This window comes from Erpetoichthys calabaricus, chromosome 4 (genome assembly GCF_900747795.2).
Source record: "Erpetoichthys calabaricus chromosome 4, fErpCal1.3, whole genome shotgun sequence".
Classification (NCBI taxonomy): Eukaryota; Metazoa; Chordata; class Cladistia; order Polypteriformes; family Polypteridae; genus Erpetoichthys; species Erpetoichthys calabaricus.
In genome coordinates, this window is record NC_041397.2 from 266,307,157 (window position 1) to 266,322,147 (window position 14,991).

A 14,991-nucleotide genomic window follows, 5' to 3' on the forward strand; every position below is an offset into this window, starting at 1 on the left:
GCAGTGGACACGGGAATGGTCACCGCCAAACATTCCAATGTGTACAGCTGCCCCATGCTCTCATTCAGATTTTTCTGATGAAGGAAGTCAAGGAGATCAGTGGGAGATTTTCCTGCAAAATCATCCAAGGCATACTTACACCATCCTATCCAATCAACGGGTCTGAATACGGTGACGTTGCCGTACACCTGCTAGAGGGCCCAAGTGACACCAACTCAAAATCTGATTGGTTGAAGCAACAGTTTAATCGACATTTATTTTGTGTTAGAGGACCTGCAGAACGGATTGTGAAGGCCTCCGGGCAGACTTCTTTGACTTTGACCCTGCCTGGCAACAAATGATGGCTGAAATGTGATTGGTTAAATGATTTAATACGAAAATACATGTCTGGAATTAGCACAACCATCGGAAAAGCTATGAAAGGAAGCGGATAGACTATTTGGAATTATTTAATAAGTGTTCATGGACAAAATATAATTAGCATCAGTTTGTGATTCAGATATTTTTTTAGGCCAGCAGAGAAGGCCTTGCAGGCCCTGATGGCCCACCACTAGTATTGACTATATGAAAGGAACTACAACCCCAATTCCAAAAAAGTTGGGACACTGTGTAAAATGTAAATAAAAACAGAATGTAATGATTTGCAAATCTCATAAACCAATATTTTATTCAAAATAGAACATAGAAAATATATGAAATGTTTAAACTGAGAAAATGTACAATTTTAAGAAAAGGATAAGGTCATTTTGAATTGGACAGCAGCAACATGTCTCAAAAAAGCTGTGACAGGGCCTTGTTTAACACAGTGTAGCATCCCCCTCTTCTTTTAACATCAGTCCGTAAACATCTGGGAACTGAGAAGACCAGTTGGTGGACTTTTTTGGTAGAGGAATGTTGTCCCATTCTTGTCTGATATATGATTCTAGCTGCTTAACAGTCCTGGGTCGTATTTTTTGTTTCGTGTTTTCAGTTGGTAAAAGCTCCAGACTGCAGGCAGGCCAGTTCAGCACCCAGCCTTTTTTTACTACGAAGTCATGCTGTTGTAATAGATGCAGTATGCAGTTTAGCATTGTCTTGCTGAAATATGCAAGGCCTTCCCTGAAAAAGACATTGTCTGGATGGGAACATATGTTGTCCTAAAACCTGTATAAACCTTTCAGCATTGGCATGCTGCCAATTCCAATTTCGATTCATCTGACCACAAAACAGTTTTCCACTTTGCCTCAGTCCATTTTAAATGAGCTTTCACCTAGAGAAAATGGTGATGTTTCTGGGTCATGTTCCCATATGGCTTCTTCTTTGCATGATAAAGATTTAACTTGCATTTGTGGATAGCACAGCAAATTATGTTCATAGACAATGATTTCTGGAAGTGTTCCTGAGCCCATGCGGTGAATTCCATGACAGAGTCAGGCCTGTTTTTAACGTACTCCTGCTTGAGGGCCCACAGATCATGGGCATCCAATATTGATTTTCAGTCTTGTCCCTTGTGCACAGAGATTTCTCCAGGTTCTCGAATCTTTTGATGATATTATCTACTGTAGATGATGAGATATTTAAAGTCTTCTCAACTTTACTTTGAGGAACATTATTCTGAAATTGTTCCACAATTTGTAGACTCAGTTTTTGGCAGATTGGTGAACCTCTGCCTGTCTTTACTTCTGAGAGACTCTGCATCTTTAAGATGCCCTTTTTATACCCATTCATGTTGCCAATTAATCTAATTAGTTGCAAAATGTTCCTCCAGCCGTTTCTTTTTAGTATCGCTTACTTTTGTAGCCTTTTGTTGCCCCGTCCCAACTGTTTTGAGATGTGTTGCTGGCATTAAATTCAAAATGAGCTAATATTTTTCATGAAGTAATAAAATGTCTCACTTTCAACATTTGATGTGTTTTCTGTGTTCTGTTGTGAATAAAATATGAGTTTATGAGATTTGCAAATCATTGCAATCTGTTTTTTTCATTTACATTTTACACAGCGTCCCAGCTTTTTTTGGAATTAGGGTTGTATATAAAATAAATAACCCAGTTTAGTAAATGCTGATCTAAAATTCTAACAAGGTGTGAAAATAAAAAATCAGTAGTTGAGTGCGCAGGAGTGTGAGTCCTTGTGGCTACGTTTTTGGCCTGTACTACACAAGGATGGCAGTTCATTTTCCACCGTGGACTTGCAGTGTGCCACTGAATGAATCTGTTAACTTGGACAGTGCTACATTTGCAGATATATAATAATATCTGTTTACAATTTATGCTTTTTAAGACTGTTTGGATCAAAGCATCAAGTAGATAAACATGTCAGAAATATTCTGGTGTGCTTTTTTATTGCAACCATTGTAGTCATCATACAAGTTCGAGACATATTGATGGTAAATAGTTAATGAGGATGGAAAATGTTTGACAGGGCAAAGTCCTGCTTCTATTATTATTTGGGGATCAACATAATGTTTGGCCTAATGCAAATTAGAAGCTAAAAATAGTTATTTTAAAATAATTTTGATCCTTCAGGACTGTACAGATTCCTTTACTTAATTATTTTCATTATTTATTTATTTGTTGTACAGTACACATTGATAATTTGCAACTGTGCACTTGTTATGATAATATATAAATTTGGGAACTAATAAGTTTTTTTCCCCTTTATTCAACAGATCATACATCTGTGGGCGGACTGGGTGACAGCTTTTATGAATACTTATTAAAAGCCTGGCTAATGTCTGATAAAACAGATCTAGAAGCACGGCAGTTATATGACGACGCTATTGAGGTAAGCACATGTGATAGCTCTCACAAAGGGACTCTAATATTAGTTAATCTCTTTTTAATGTGTATGTATTTTTGTGATTTTACACTTCTTTGTGCACATATTACTAAAATACACACTCTCTATGCCAGGAATCTCTGAAGCTCATTAACACATCACACTTTTCTAAGAATATGATTAAACTTAAACTTACACTATCAAGTTCCTTTGTGACTCCCTGCCTCACATTCCATTCCTATCTTCTTTTAACACCACATGTGGGGGTCTAAGGAACAAAGGAAAGCTATGTCATCTGAAATTATAATCCTCTGCTAAAATGCTTTCCCACCAGAACACAATGCAAAGTCCAAAGCAGTTTCTATAAACCTACTAACAAATCACTTTAAAGTATATGGAAATGTTTAATGTTGCTGAGTTTTGATGTAAAGGTCACACTTGCTGGTTGTTAGAGTCATGATTGTCAACTTAAGTGTGCCACTTAAAATAACAAGATAACATAGGTTAGTATCATTTTTCACAAGACACCACCAGATAGTTCTTAAAGGCATTTGTTTGGTATTTTATAGTAGACACTGCATAATGTACTGATATCTGCTATTATAGTTAATGTGTCCCATTGTTGCATTCAGATACTTTGGGGATAGGGTGGGGTTTTGGGGAGGGGGGTCTAGGTTTTTTTTCCCCAGCCACATTACTCTGAATTTTGTTCCAGATGATCCCAACATTGTTTGTGAATACATCCCTAAAGATTTATACACTTTGCTGTCATTTTCTGCTTAGCTGCAGTTGCACCAATGAGCAGGTGCTATATCATAATTATATATAATAATCATAATGAATGCTACATTATCTCCATTTATTTCACCCCTTCGAAGAAAAGACACGTCCTTCTGACCGTGTGCTAACTTCAGCAATGGTGTTTCCTGGATAAACCACTGGGAAAACTCCCTTTCTCTGGATCTGTGTATTCGAGATGAAAACAATTAGATTTTCCACAGCAGCAACTAAAGATGTTGCTCTGTTCTTTGTGGACACTGGGATTTTAAATGCTACGTATGATCTTTGTGTGGCAACTTGGTTGAGCAAATAATGTGTATGTAATGTAATTTATTAGGCTACCTTCACATTTGTGTGCCAATTCAAAGGGCTTCCCAAAACTAAAACTTCCATGAATAATAAGAATGGTGTAATTCTGTATATCCTTAATATTTTATTTGTAATTCATTATACACTACTTTTTCAATTACATTTCTGATTAAATTGGGTGTTCTTAAAATTTAGCTTTAAAATTTATATTGCTGGCTTTAACAATTAAATGTCTCGTTGACTATATGGTTGTAGCACCTCTACTTAACTTTCTCCACTGGCTTACTTTTGTTGCAAGGATCTCCTTGAAAAATTTTGTCTTAACCTGAGAAGTCCTATGTGGTCATGTTTGTTTCAGTTTTATTTTGGCATGTCAGTTTTTGTTTTGCTTTTGTTTTTTGCTTTTGCTTTTAAGTCTACAGTAATGAAAGGTTCTACTTAAGCAAAGATAATCATTTTACCTACTTTATTAATTTTATTACATAGTAAGCTCATGCAGAGATATATTTTGATTCCTCAACTAAATATGAACATTTGTATTTCTTTCCTTCTTCAGGCAATTGAAAGACATTTGATTAGAAAGTCAAATGGTGGTCTAACATTCATTGGGGAATGGAAAAATGGACATCTTGAGAGGAAAATGGGCCATTTAACCTGTTTTGCTGGTGGGATGTTTGCTCTTGGGGCAGATGGTTCACCAGGAGAAAAGGCAGGGCATTACTTGCAATTGGGAGCAGAGATTGCACATACCTGCCATGAATCATATGACAGAACAGGTGAGTAAGATAGATTGAACAAGGGGAATCTGGTGGAGTTAAGAAAAGCATTCAAAACAACATTTAAAGTAGGCATCTCATAGCTGAGCTACCCCTAAGAAGTATCTTAATACCTAGGAGTCCGGGTTCAGAGAGCTGTCTTGTCACACAAGCTTATATTATTTAGGTTATATACTTGTGTTGTGAAATGATGTTTGTGAACTGCTGAATCCTCAACATATTTGCAAAAATTCATTATTAGCAGGAATTCAGGTATAGGTACACTATATTTTAACATCTTCAAAGATAGATCTTAATTTTTATTGTATTCTGCATGCTTGCACAAAATTTAAATTTCCAGTGACTGTGTACAGAGTACTACATAAGAATAGATTAAACTGAACTAAAAGTAATGTTTTAAATAATTCTCTTTTACAAATCTTGGAACAGGTCAAGGCTCTATCTTTTAATTTTTAACTGTTTATGACCCTAAAAATAAATTTGAGTCAGCATTGCATAACTTTACGTTAATAAATACTGTTTTGTGGTTATTGTTGCCATGTAAAAATAAAACCTATAAAAAAAATATCCTTAACTTTCCTTCTGTCTCAGTACCAATCTGTAATTTAGTGATCCTAATTATCTTCTCTCCTTACCATGTCTAATTGTGATCTTAAAAGTAATGTTTTTGCTTTAGCAGTTATTGATGCTTAGGTTTGTGTTTAACTCCTATTTTTAATAGCTTTTCTCATTTGAAATGCACAGTATTATTCAGACAGTGCACAATTTCCATATTTCTAAAAGGCAAGTGTGGTGTTTACATGAAGTAGAGAATATTTTGTTTAGTATATCTAAAAAACATAATTAAGGATTACTCTATTTATAATTATACTTTTGCACTGTTGCATTAAGCAGGTTGGAAAATGTTATGTTTAGGTTAAGCGTTATCATACATCATATGATTGTATTGCTCATATGCCTTTTATTTTTTTTTATCGCTTTAGTGCAGATATATAATTTTAATCTAATATTGAATACATTGCATTAATAGCAGTATAATTAGGACAGCCAATGTTTTTTTTTGTTTTTCGTTTACCACAGATGAAACCTTAACAGAAGTAAACAGTTTTCTTGTTGTGTCATTACTAGTAGGAGACTGTTGCTTATTTTTTCTTTAGAAAGTGTAAATCAGTTTGTTTGGGCTTAGGAAAGACTTTAATATTAACCAAGAAAAACATTTGGGCATTTGATTATTTGTCCCACAACCAGTTATGTTTTTTCATCTTTAAGTGATGATTATGACTTTTACTGGATCCCCAGCCAGAGTTTAGATAAGTTTTGTCTCCAAGCTGATTTCCATTGGCATTTAGAAACCAATATTCTTCAATAACTGAATAATTTCCAGCTTTACTGAAATCTTCTTAATCGAGTCTGTTTTAGCCGTTTGTCAGTTTCCACACCCTTCTCATCTGAAGGTTCTATTGTAGTACCAGCTACATTAGGGATTAAGCTGTGGATTATATACAGAGTTTTAGGGACATCCTTAACTGCCAAGTGAATAGCATGTTAGACATTTTAAAGACTTTTTGCCATAAAGTCTGCTTTTATTGAATTTATTAATTATAAGTCTAGAAAAGGAACACTAGATAACACTACTTCACCTATACATTAATTAAAACCTGCACTGAATTATTGTCACTTAATATAACTGTTTTGTCCTAGTTAGATATATAAAACTAAAAATGAACAGTGTGCCATTGTAAATGTTTAGATACACTTTACCCTTTCATTTCACTTAGGGAAAACATCATTTTGTAGTTCATTACTTGCTAATCAGCTTCCACTAATATGAGACAAGGTGATGGTCCATTGATTGGGCTAATGTGAACACTAAAGAGTGATTCACAATTTACTCTGCATATTCTTAATGTAATAGAATTCTTTTAGCCTTTAACCTTAGTAAAGCTTTACATGGTGTGAGATTTGCCCAGACACCACGAGTCGGAAACCACATCTTTATCAATTTCACACGTTTATTCATCACAAATAAACACAGTCCCAAACACCACACAATGCACTCAGCAATAATCACCCCAATTCCAGACTTCACAATGTCCTTAGCCGCCTCTACTCTCCTCCTGGGAGCTTCGTCCAACTCCCACTCCCGACTCTGGCTCTCCGACTGTTAGGAGGCAGTTCCTTTTATTCCTGCCCGGATGTGCTACAGGTGGCTGAATACGATCTTCCGGCCACACTTCCTGGTGTGGCGGAAGTGTTGCCCTTTACCCCGGGTTCATCCGCCATCTTGCCTGGTGTGGCGGAAGTGACAGTTCCCCAGGTCCCATGAGGCTTAAAGTGGCCCCTGGCGGTGGCCATGGTTCCCAACAGGTCAAAACCTCTTTGTCCTTTTCCCGTGGTCTTCATTTTATCCAGGGCGGCTGCCCCCTTGTGCCCCGGAAGCTGTTACTGTCCCTTTCCGGTCCCTCCAGGCATCCCGGCCAGGTAATGACCCCAGTCATCTGTGACAATGGTTAATGAATAATTGCTACTTTTTCACAATGCTGCACAAAGTTGCAGATGTCTTAAGTTGTCTTTAGTTCAGCAAAAAATAATGCTAATGGATACTTTGAAGATAGACTGCGTGACTGTCAGCATGTAACCTTGAAGTGATAATTGATGACCAGCTAACATTCACCGATCACATTGCAGCAGTCTCTTGTTCATAAAGACTTGCTGTATATAAGATCCACAAGATCAGATCTGACAGAGTATTCATTTCAATGTTTTGTCTAGGCCATCATCGGTGGCAGAGATACTGGAATGTACTGTCAAGTCATTGCAGATACTTCAAAATGCACATCATTTTCAACCAGTTAAGACAAACACATCACTCCCTTTCTCAGGTCACTCCATCGTCTCCTTGTGGCAGCATGTTTCAAGTTCATGTCATTAATGCTTGTACATAACCAGACCTGGGGTAGTTTTCAGGCTCTTGAGAATGAGTGCAGTCACTGCTGGTGGATAGAATGAGTGCAGAATTGACAAAGCAACAAAGCTGGATGTAACACTCTTACTTTTTGGTTTAGAAGAGTGCTAGAAGTTCAACTGTAGTTTATTAAATGTGCTAGAATAAAGGAAGAGCCGAATTTTCAATTCCACATACTGTTCCTGTTTTACTTGTCAGTGCCCATTGCAATATTTTACTGAACTGTAAAGTACCATACATTGAAATCAAACACAAGAAAATGATTATGCATTTGAGGCCATGGTGAATCAAGTTGTTCAGTGATAAGATGCTTATTCTGTGACATAGTCTGGTAAATACATGTTTTATGTTTGTGAACAGCAGTGTTTAAGTTTTAAAGTCATGTAAGTACCTAAAAGACTAACATATTTGAGTAGTTTAAACATCACTAACACAATGACTGATGCCTTGTAGACCACGAGTGTACAAAGACTAAAGCTTTCAGAATCACTGCTGTATTGAGGTCATGTAAATGGGCTGTTCAATACAGCAAGCTCACAAACAGTGGCAGAAGCAAAATAAAAATATATCTCAAGTAGTGTGCAATAAAAATGAGTATAAATTAATGTGCATCAGAACAGACAGACAGACAGACAGACAGACACAGACACAGACACAGACACAGACACAGACACAGACACACACACACACACACACACACACACACACACAGGCAGATAGATAGATAGATAGATACTTTATTAATTCCAAGGGGAAATTCACATACTCCAGCAGCAGCATACTGATAAAAAATAATATTAAATTAAAGAGTGATAAAAATGCAGGTATAACAGACAATAACTTTGTATAATGTTAACGTTTACCCCCCCCCCCCCCCAGTGGAATTGAAGAATCGCATAGTGTGGGGGAGGAACGATCTCCTGAGTCTGTCAGTGGAGCAGGACAGTGACAGCAGTCTGTTGCTGAAGCTGCTCCTCCTTCTGGAGATGATACTGTTTAGTGGATGCAGTGGATTCTCCATAATTGATAGGAGCCTGCTCAGTGCCCGTCGCTCTGCCACGGATGTCAAACTGTCCAGCTCCGTGCCTACAATAGAGCCTGACTTCATCACCAGTTTGGCCAGGCGTGAGGTGTCCTTCTTCTTAATGCTGCCTCCCCAGCACACCACCGTGTAGAAGAGGGCGCTCGCCATAACCGTCTGATAGAACATCTGCAGCATCTTATTGCAGATGTTGAAAGACCCCAGCCTTCTAAGGAAGTATAGTTGGCTCTGTCCTCTCTTGCACAGAGCATCAGTATTGGCAGTCCAGTCCAATTTATCATCCAGCTGCACTCCCAGGTATTTATAGGTCTGCACCCTCTGCACACAGTCACCTCTGATGATCACGGGGTCCAGGAGGGGCCTGGGCCTCCTAAAATCCACCACCAGCTCCTTGGTTTTGCTGGTGTTCAGTTGTACGTGGTTTGAGTCACACCATTTAACAAAGTCCTTGATTAGGTTCCTGTACTCCTCCTCTTGCCCACTCCTGATGCAACCCATGATAGCAGTGTTGTCAGCGAACTTTTGCATGTGGCAGGACTCCGAGTTATATTGGAAGTCTGATGTATATAGGTTGAACAGGACCGGAGAAAGTACAGTTCCCTGCGGCGCTCCTGTACCATGGTAGTACCATGTTCGTGAACTCTAGAGAACATTAACTGTTTAAGCTTGAACTGTAATTTCCAAGACCTTGTTCAAAAACATGAGTTATATTTAGGCAAATATTCTGCATTATATTTTTATTTGAATATTTAAATGAAATAGCTCAGCAATAAACAGTACGTTGCACATGCTAATAAATAGTTACCATGTGATTCATCTCATTTTAACCAAAAAGATCAGAGTAGGGGGTTTTGAAACTGAACCCTTCAATTATTCTTCCTATTTGTTTAAATATTCTCAAAGTCTAGCATCTCTTGGCAATCTGTAATGGAGACTTTGAACTAGTTTTAAAAATTCATGGAGAAACATGAAACTTTTTAGACTTGTAAGTTATGTTTTGGAAGAGTTCTTGCATGTGTTTAGTAAAAAGAAGTTGACTTACCATATATATTTGTCGCATTGTACATATTTGTTCTCATTCTTATTGAACAGTATGCTGTTGTGGTTAAGGCTTTGGACCCTAGGATTTCAAAACTGGAGGTTGAGGGTTCAAATCCTGCTACTTACACTATGTGACCATGAGCAAGTCACTTGGCCTGCCTGTGGTCCAACTGAAAGAACAAAAGAAATGTAACTGATAATAATATTGTATTAGTTACCTAATGTAATGCGTTTATGAAATGTAAATTACTAACACCTGTGAGAGAAGAGGTGCACTGCCATGCATGTTTATACTAGTCCATTTTATTTTAGTTTATTTGAGAACACTTTTTCTGATAACTTACTTTACCAGCTTTACATATAAATATGGCTTTGACCCACAGAATGTGACGCCTAAACTCATTGATCCCTTCTTAGCTTGACACACCGCCATTTTTCCACTTCCCATGTATCACTGTTTTCTCACAGCAAAGCCTTAAATAACGTATCTGCTTTACACTGTGACCTGCTAATGGTATTGATTTCAAAGTCTCACCAGACACATTTATGCTCACATTCTGCCAGCTTCTTTTGCGGTTGCTTTCGATTTGAAATCACTTTAATGGAAAGCGAGCCAAATACCAGCTTTATCCTGAAGCCCATCAAATCAACAGTTTTGCTCATGATCCATGCTGGCTATGTACTTCAGGTGGAATTTAATGTCAAACTATAACCCCCCTTACATTGACCACATCTGATTTTATAGCTACCATTTGTTAAAGGTGACTATCAATATCACAGTAGGCTAGCTGTATTTAAGATATCAAATATTACAATTTTGGGTATGAGAACTAATTTGAAAATATAACATTTTGAAGAACAGCTTTAAGAGTAGTTGTGCAGTATGCAACCAAATGCCTTAAAGCATGAAATATCATTCAGCCTATAAACAAATATAATTTCTGAGTCCTTGATAAACTGCAGCAGGTTTTTCAATATTTTCTGTAAATAAATCAATATCTTGGATATCAATAGTTACTTTAAAGGAATCATAACATGTTAATAAAAAATGCTATAATATGAATATTACTGCTGCATGAACTGCTTAATCCTAAATTTTGATTAAATTAACTGCAGCCCATTCCAGTCTTTCCAGTTTGTACACATGCAGTGGGAGGCAGTTGCATTGCCCCTTGCTGTATCGGACCAAACGAAAGAAACTGTGTCAATGAAACAAAGGTGATGTGTCAGCTTTAAATTACTACTGCCAGTTTTTAAAGCAAAGGCTTTACACTGTAATTACATTAGTGTGTACTGTTTTCTGCTTTATAGAACTATTTTCAAACCAAATTCTGTGAATGTAATTTATTAATTAAATATCCAATTTACTTTGTTTTTATGTTTAGTTTCTTTGTTCAAAGCAAGCTATTTTTGCTGTGATGGAATAAGTCAATATTCCTGTTCTGTTCATAATATGGCTATGAGATGAACAACCCACTGCATTAAAAACTGTTTTATTTTATCATATTGTTGTGTTACAGTCTTAAAACTCGGCCCAGAAGCATTCAAGTTTGACAGTGGCTTGGAAGCAGTTGCAGTCCGGCAAAATGAAAAATACTACATTCTTCGACCAGAAGTGATTGAGACCTATTGGTATATGTGGAGATTTACACATGATCCAAAGTACCGGCAGTGGGGTTGGGAGGCAGCACAGGTACTGTTTATAAATTGTGTTTGTTTGTATATTAAAGTTTGATTACTGCATAGCTTACCTTCTCATTATGTGCCTCAAATTATCTTAAAATTTTAGAAGTCAATAGAGTTATTCCATATCTTAATGTATACCAATATTAAACTTACTGTAAAATTATGTAAATGAGTAGGAAGAAAAGTCACCATCCCTGTTTATGATGCTGATCCTGTGCAGAGTACACTCACACACAACAAATGCTCTTACTAGACCAGTGGACAGCTAATACTTACCCTGTCCTGTTCATTATCAAAATTTGGAAGGAAACCAGAGTGTTTTGGAAAAATCCACGCAGGATGTGTAAATTGTGCAAAGGCACTGACCCAGCTAAAAACAGAGTCCAGGTCCTTGGAGCTGTGAAGTGATGTAACTGCCAGTGCACAGCTGTGCCACCCATAATTATTTGTAAACTAAAATAATAAAAAAAATGTATTATTATAGCATGTAACCCATTAATAGTTTAGGTAAGTGGCTTCATGTATATAATACCTTACCACTAGAATGGTTTTCTTTTAAAGAAATCTTTCAAAAATATTTTAATGTCTGTAAAACCCTTTATACAGTACACATCCTCTTCAGCAATGCTGCTTCTTTGACATCACAAGAAAACTTTGTAAATGTTTTAAACATTTTCAGTTTGGTTTTGAATATTCAAAGTAATATACGTAATAGAAAGCATTTGAATTTTACATTTTAAATATGAATGTGATATTACTGGACCTCATCAGAGTGCAAAAGGAAAGAAATATTGTAACCTAGGTCATTGAAGATTAAGAGGTGTATAATTTAGGCTTGCATATTTTCTAACAGAGTTTTCTACTCCTGCACTTCACACTGTCCTAGGTCTTTGAAGTTTTTATTTCTATAGATGAAGCAGTTTCATTTAGAAAAAAAGAAAAAATGAGATTAGTTATAGTAACTTTACTAGTGTATACAAATAGGCATGCATTAAACATATTGAAAGTCTGAAAAAAGATATTCATTTTGAATATATGTGGTATAAAAAGGATAGGTGCATGTAGTATTTCTTATTAGTGACATGTGTATTGGAGCAGTTGGAAGGTCCTGATATTGTTCAGGAGGACAATGAAACTTTACTTGAAGAGGTCTTTTTATTACAGTTGTGAGTCCTGAATTTGTTAATTTGTTTGGAATTGTGAGCTTTAGAGCATTTTCTTGGAAATAGTATATATTTTTACTCCCATTTAGCTTGAATCCTGAATCTTCCAACAATCATCTATTGCCTATAAAGAATAATGAAGTGAAGAATCTGTGTTAGTGATACAGAGTGGTATATCACATATATACATGGAAACCTTTTTTTTTTTTTTTGAGCAGTCTGAATTTACTGAATCTTCACAATGTTATGCAAATAAATAATGCATGAGTTAATAGCAAAAATAAAAAGGAGAGGTAACTGAACACATGCTATTTAATTGTATAAACAAAGGAATCAGGATTTAAATACAAAGGTGTTATCTAGGCTATTGTCATTGCCTCACACACATGCTTTCAGAGTGTGGCAAAATAACAACCACATCAATCTGTCTGAAGCTTGTTGTTCATCCAGCTGTGTACTGCTTAAAACAGTTAAAAATAAAGAAATCCTACCAATAATAAATATATCTGCTCTGAAAACTAATGGGATGTGTTCCGTTTTCTTAACTTTATTGTTTGTTTTTGCCTGAACTTTTGTGGTGTCATTTAAGAGAGTTAGGGGTCTGTAATTTTTTTTTAATTGTATAGTTGGCTCACATCAGCATCTAAGGTGAAATAGGACATGTCACAACTGTTTTTATGCACTTTCTTTACAGTTGCAGAACAGGCAGTTAAGTGTCTTCCTCAGGGTCACACAGGGAGGGAAGGCAGGGATTAAATAAGTAGCCCTGTGGTTTTATAGTGTAAAGCCTTAGTTACTATACACCATTGCACATTTAAAAGTAGCAAAGACAAGTTAAGTGACCCTCTTTGGTTCATACAAAAACCAAGATTTAAACAGAAAACCATGGGGTATAATCTCCAGTTCCTTTGAATTTTTCCTAGAAAAACAGGTATAAATATGGCCATAATGGTTTTGAACATATCTTGCTTATCTAAGTTACGTGAAATATTGATAATATTACTGATGATAGCTTTCATATGTATATGTACAAAATGTATTTAATACCCACCAGGACCGGGTCATTTTCTGTCTTAACAGATTTAATAATGCTAATTTTATATAAGTGTTGGTTCTGTATAGCTGTGTTTTGATCAAGCCTACAGTACTTGGATTGTGCAATAATTGTGAAATAACTTTAAATTATTATTAATAGATTTAGATTTTTTGGTGGTATTAATTCCTGCAAGAACACTGAAAACTTTCCTCATACTGTATGTATTGGGTGTGCTAAAATGTTACTTGTCTTCTTCCCCTGTACGCATAATGCGAATGGCTTGAATTAAACAGTAGTTTTTAAAAGGTCAGACTCAGTCAAGAATTCAAGCTTATTCTTGCTTCAGAGGTAGGTATTTATGTATATACTTCCATAAATATTCAAGATTAGGCTCATCATTTCTAGCATTCTCCTTTCATAATATTCACAGAAATGAATATTATTTGGCCTCTCGGGTATCTTAAGAAGAATTCTCTCAGTGAAAGCACAAATTTAACTCTGACAAATAGTACTAGGGTGTTGTATCGTGTTAGCCATTATGAATGTAGAGAAAAGCCAAGCAAAATGACACCTTTTATTGGCTAACTAAAAAGATTACAATATGCAAGCTTTCGAGGCAACTCAGGCGATTACATCTTGCCTGAAGAAGGGGCCTTAGTTGCCTCGAAAGCTTGCATATTGTAATCTTTTTAGTTAGCCAATAAAAGGTGTCATTTTGTTTGGCTTTTCTCTACATTCATAATGGCTAACACGGTACAACACCCTAGTACTGAAGATGGTGACAAATAGAAATGGTTTAAATTGCTAGAAAACCTTTTCTAAAGAGATTGATTTGAAAATGATAGTCCAATGATAGATGATCCATATCTGCATGTATGAGAATGTATTATTATTAAAAACTATATTTAAAAAAAATGATGATGACGATGATGATGCACTAGGAAGGAAAAAAAAGAGTACTGTTTTGAATATTACTGAAGCATATTTATACATCATATACTTGGGAGTATTTAAGAAGCCTTGAAATAATATAACAGATTGGAAGCACTATGTCCTCCACACTGATCTTTAACACAGGCACCCCACTGAGTATACCCTTGAAACTCCTGCTGTCCCCTTATTCACCAGTGTGTGGCCAGACACAGCTCTACCACTGTACTGTAAGCCTGGTCACCAACAATGATTATCCTTGAATGTAATCTTTATCCAGAAACAGTATAGTAATATATTTGAAGTAGGCAAAATTACATGGTACATCCTTACTGAGATCTGGAAATATATTAAAACTGGAATCACCACACATTTTTGTAGTACTATAACTGCCAAGGCTTTGCCAAGTGGTGTCTAAATACAATATAATACAATTTATTTTTTGTATAGCCCAAAAGTGCCACAATGGGCTTTGACAGCCCACCAGCCTTGACTCTCTAAGAAGA

At 36.2% G+C, this 14,991-nt stretch overlaps 1 protein-coding gene across 1 annotated transcript in view; it reads left to right on the forward strand.

Annotated features, from left to right (window-relative positions):
• man1a2 (mannosidase, alpha, class 1A, member 2) overlaps positions 1–14,991 on the forward strand; it is a 527,240-nt gene that overhangs the window by 477,554 nt on the left and 34,695 nt on the right. The window contains exons 10-12 of the mRNA XM_028800742.2: positions 2,648–2,763; positions 4,403–4,622; positions 11,191–11,363. Of these exons, the coding sequence (XP_028656575.1) occupies positions 2,648–2,763; positions 4,403–4,622; positions 11,191–11,363 (509 nt within the window). The remainder of the gene's footprint in view (positions 1–2,647; positions 2,764–4,402; positions 4,623–11,190; positions 11,364–14,991) is intronic.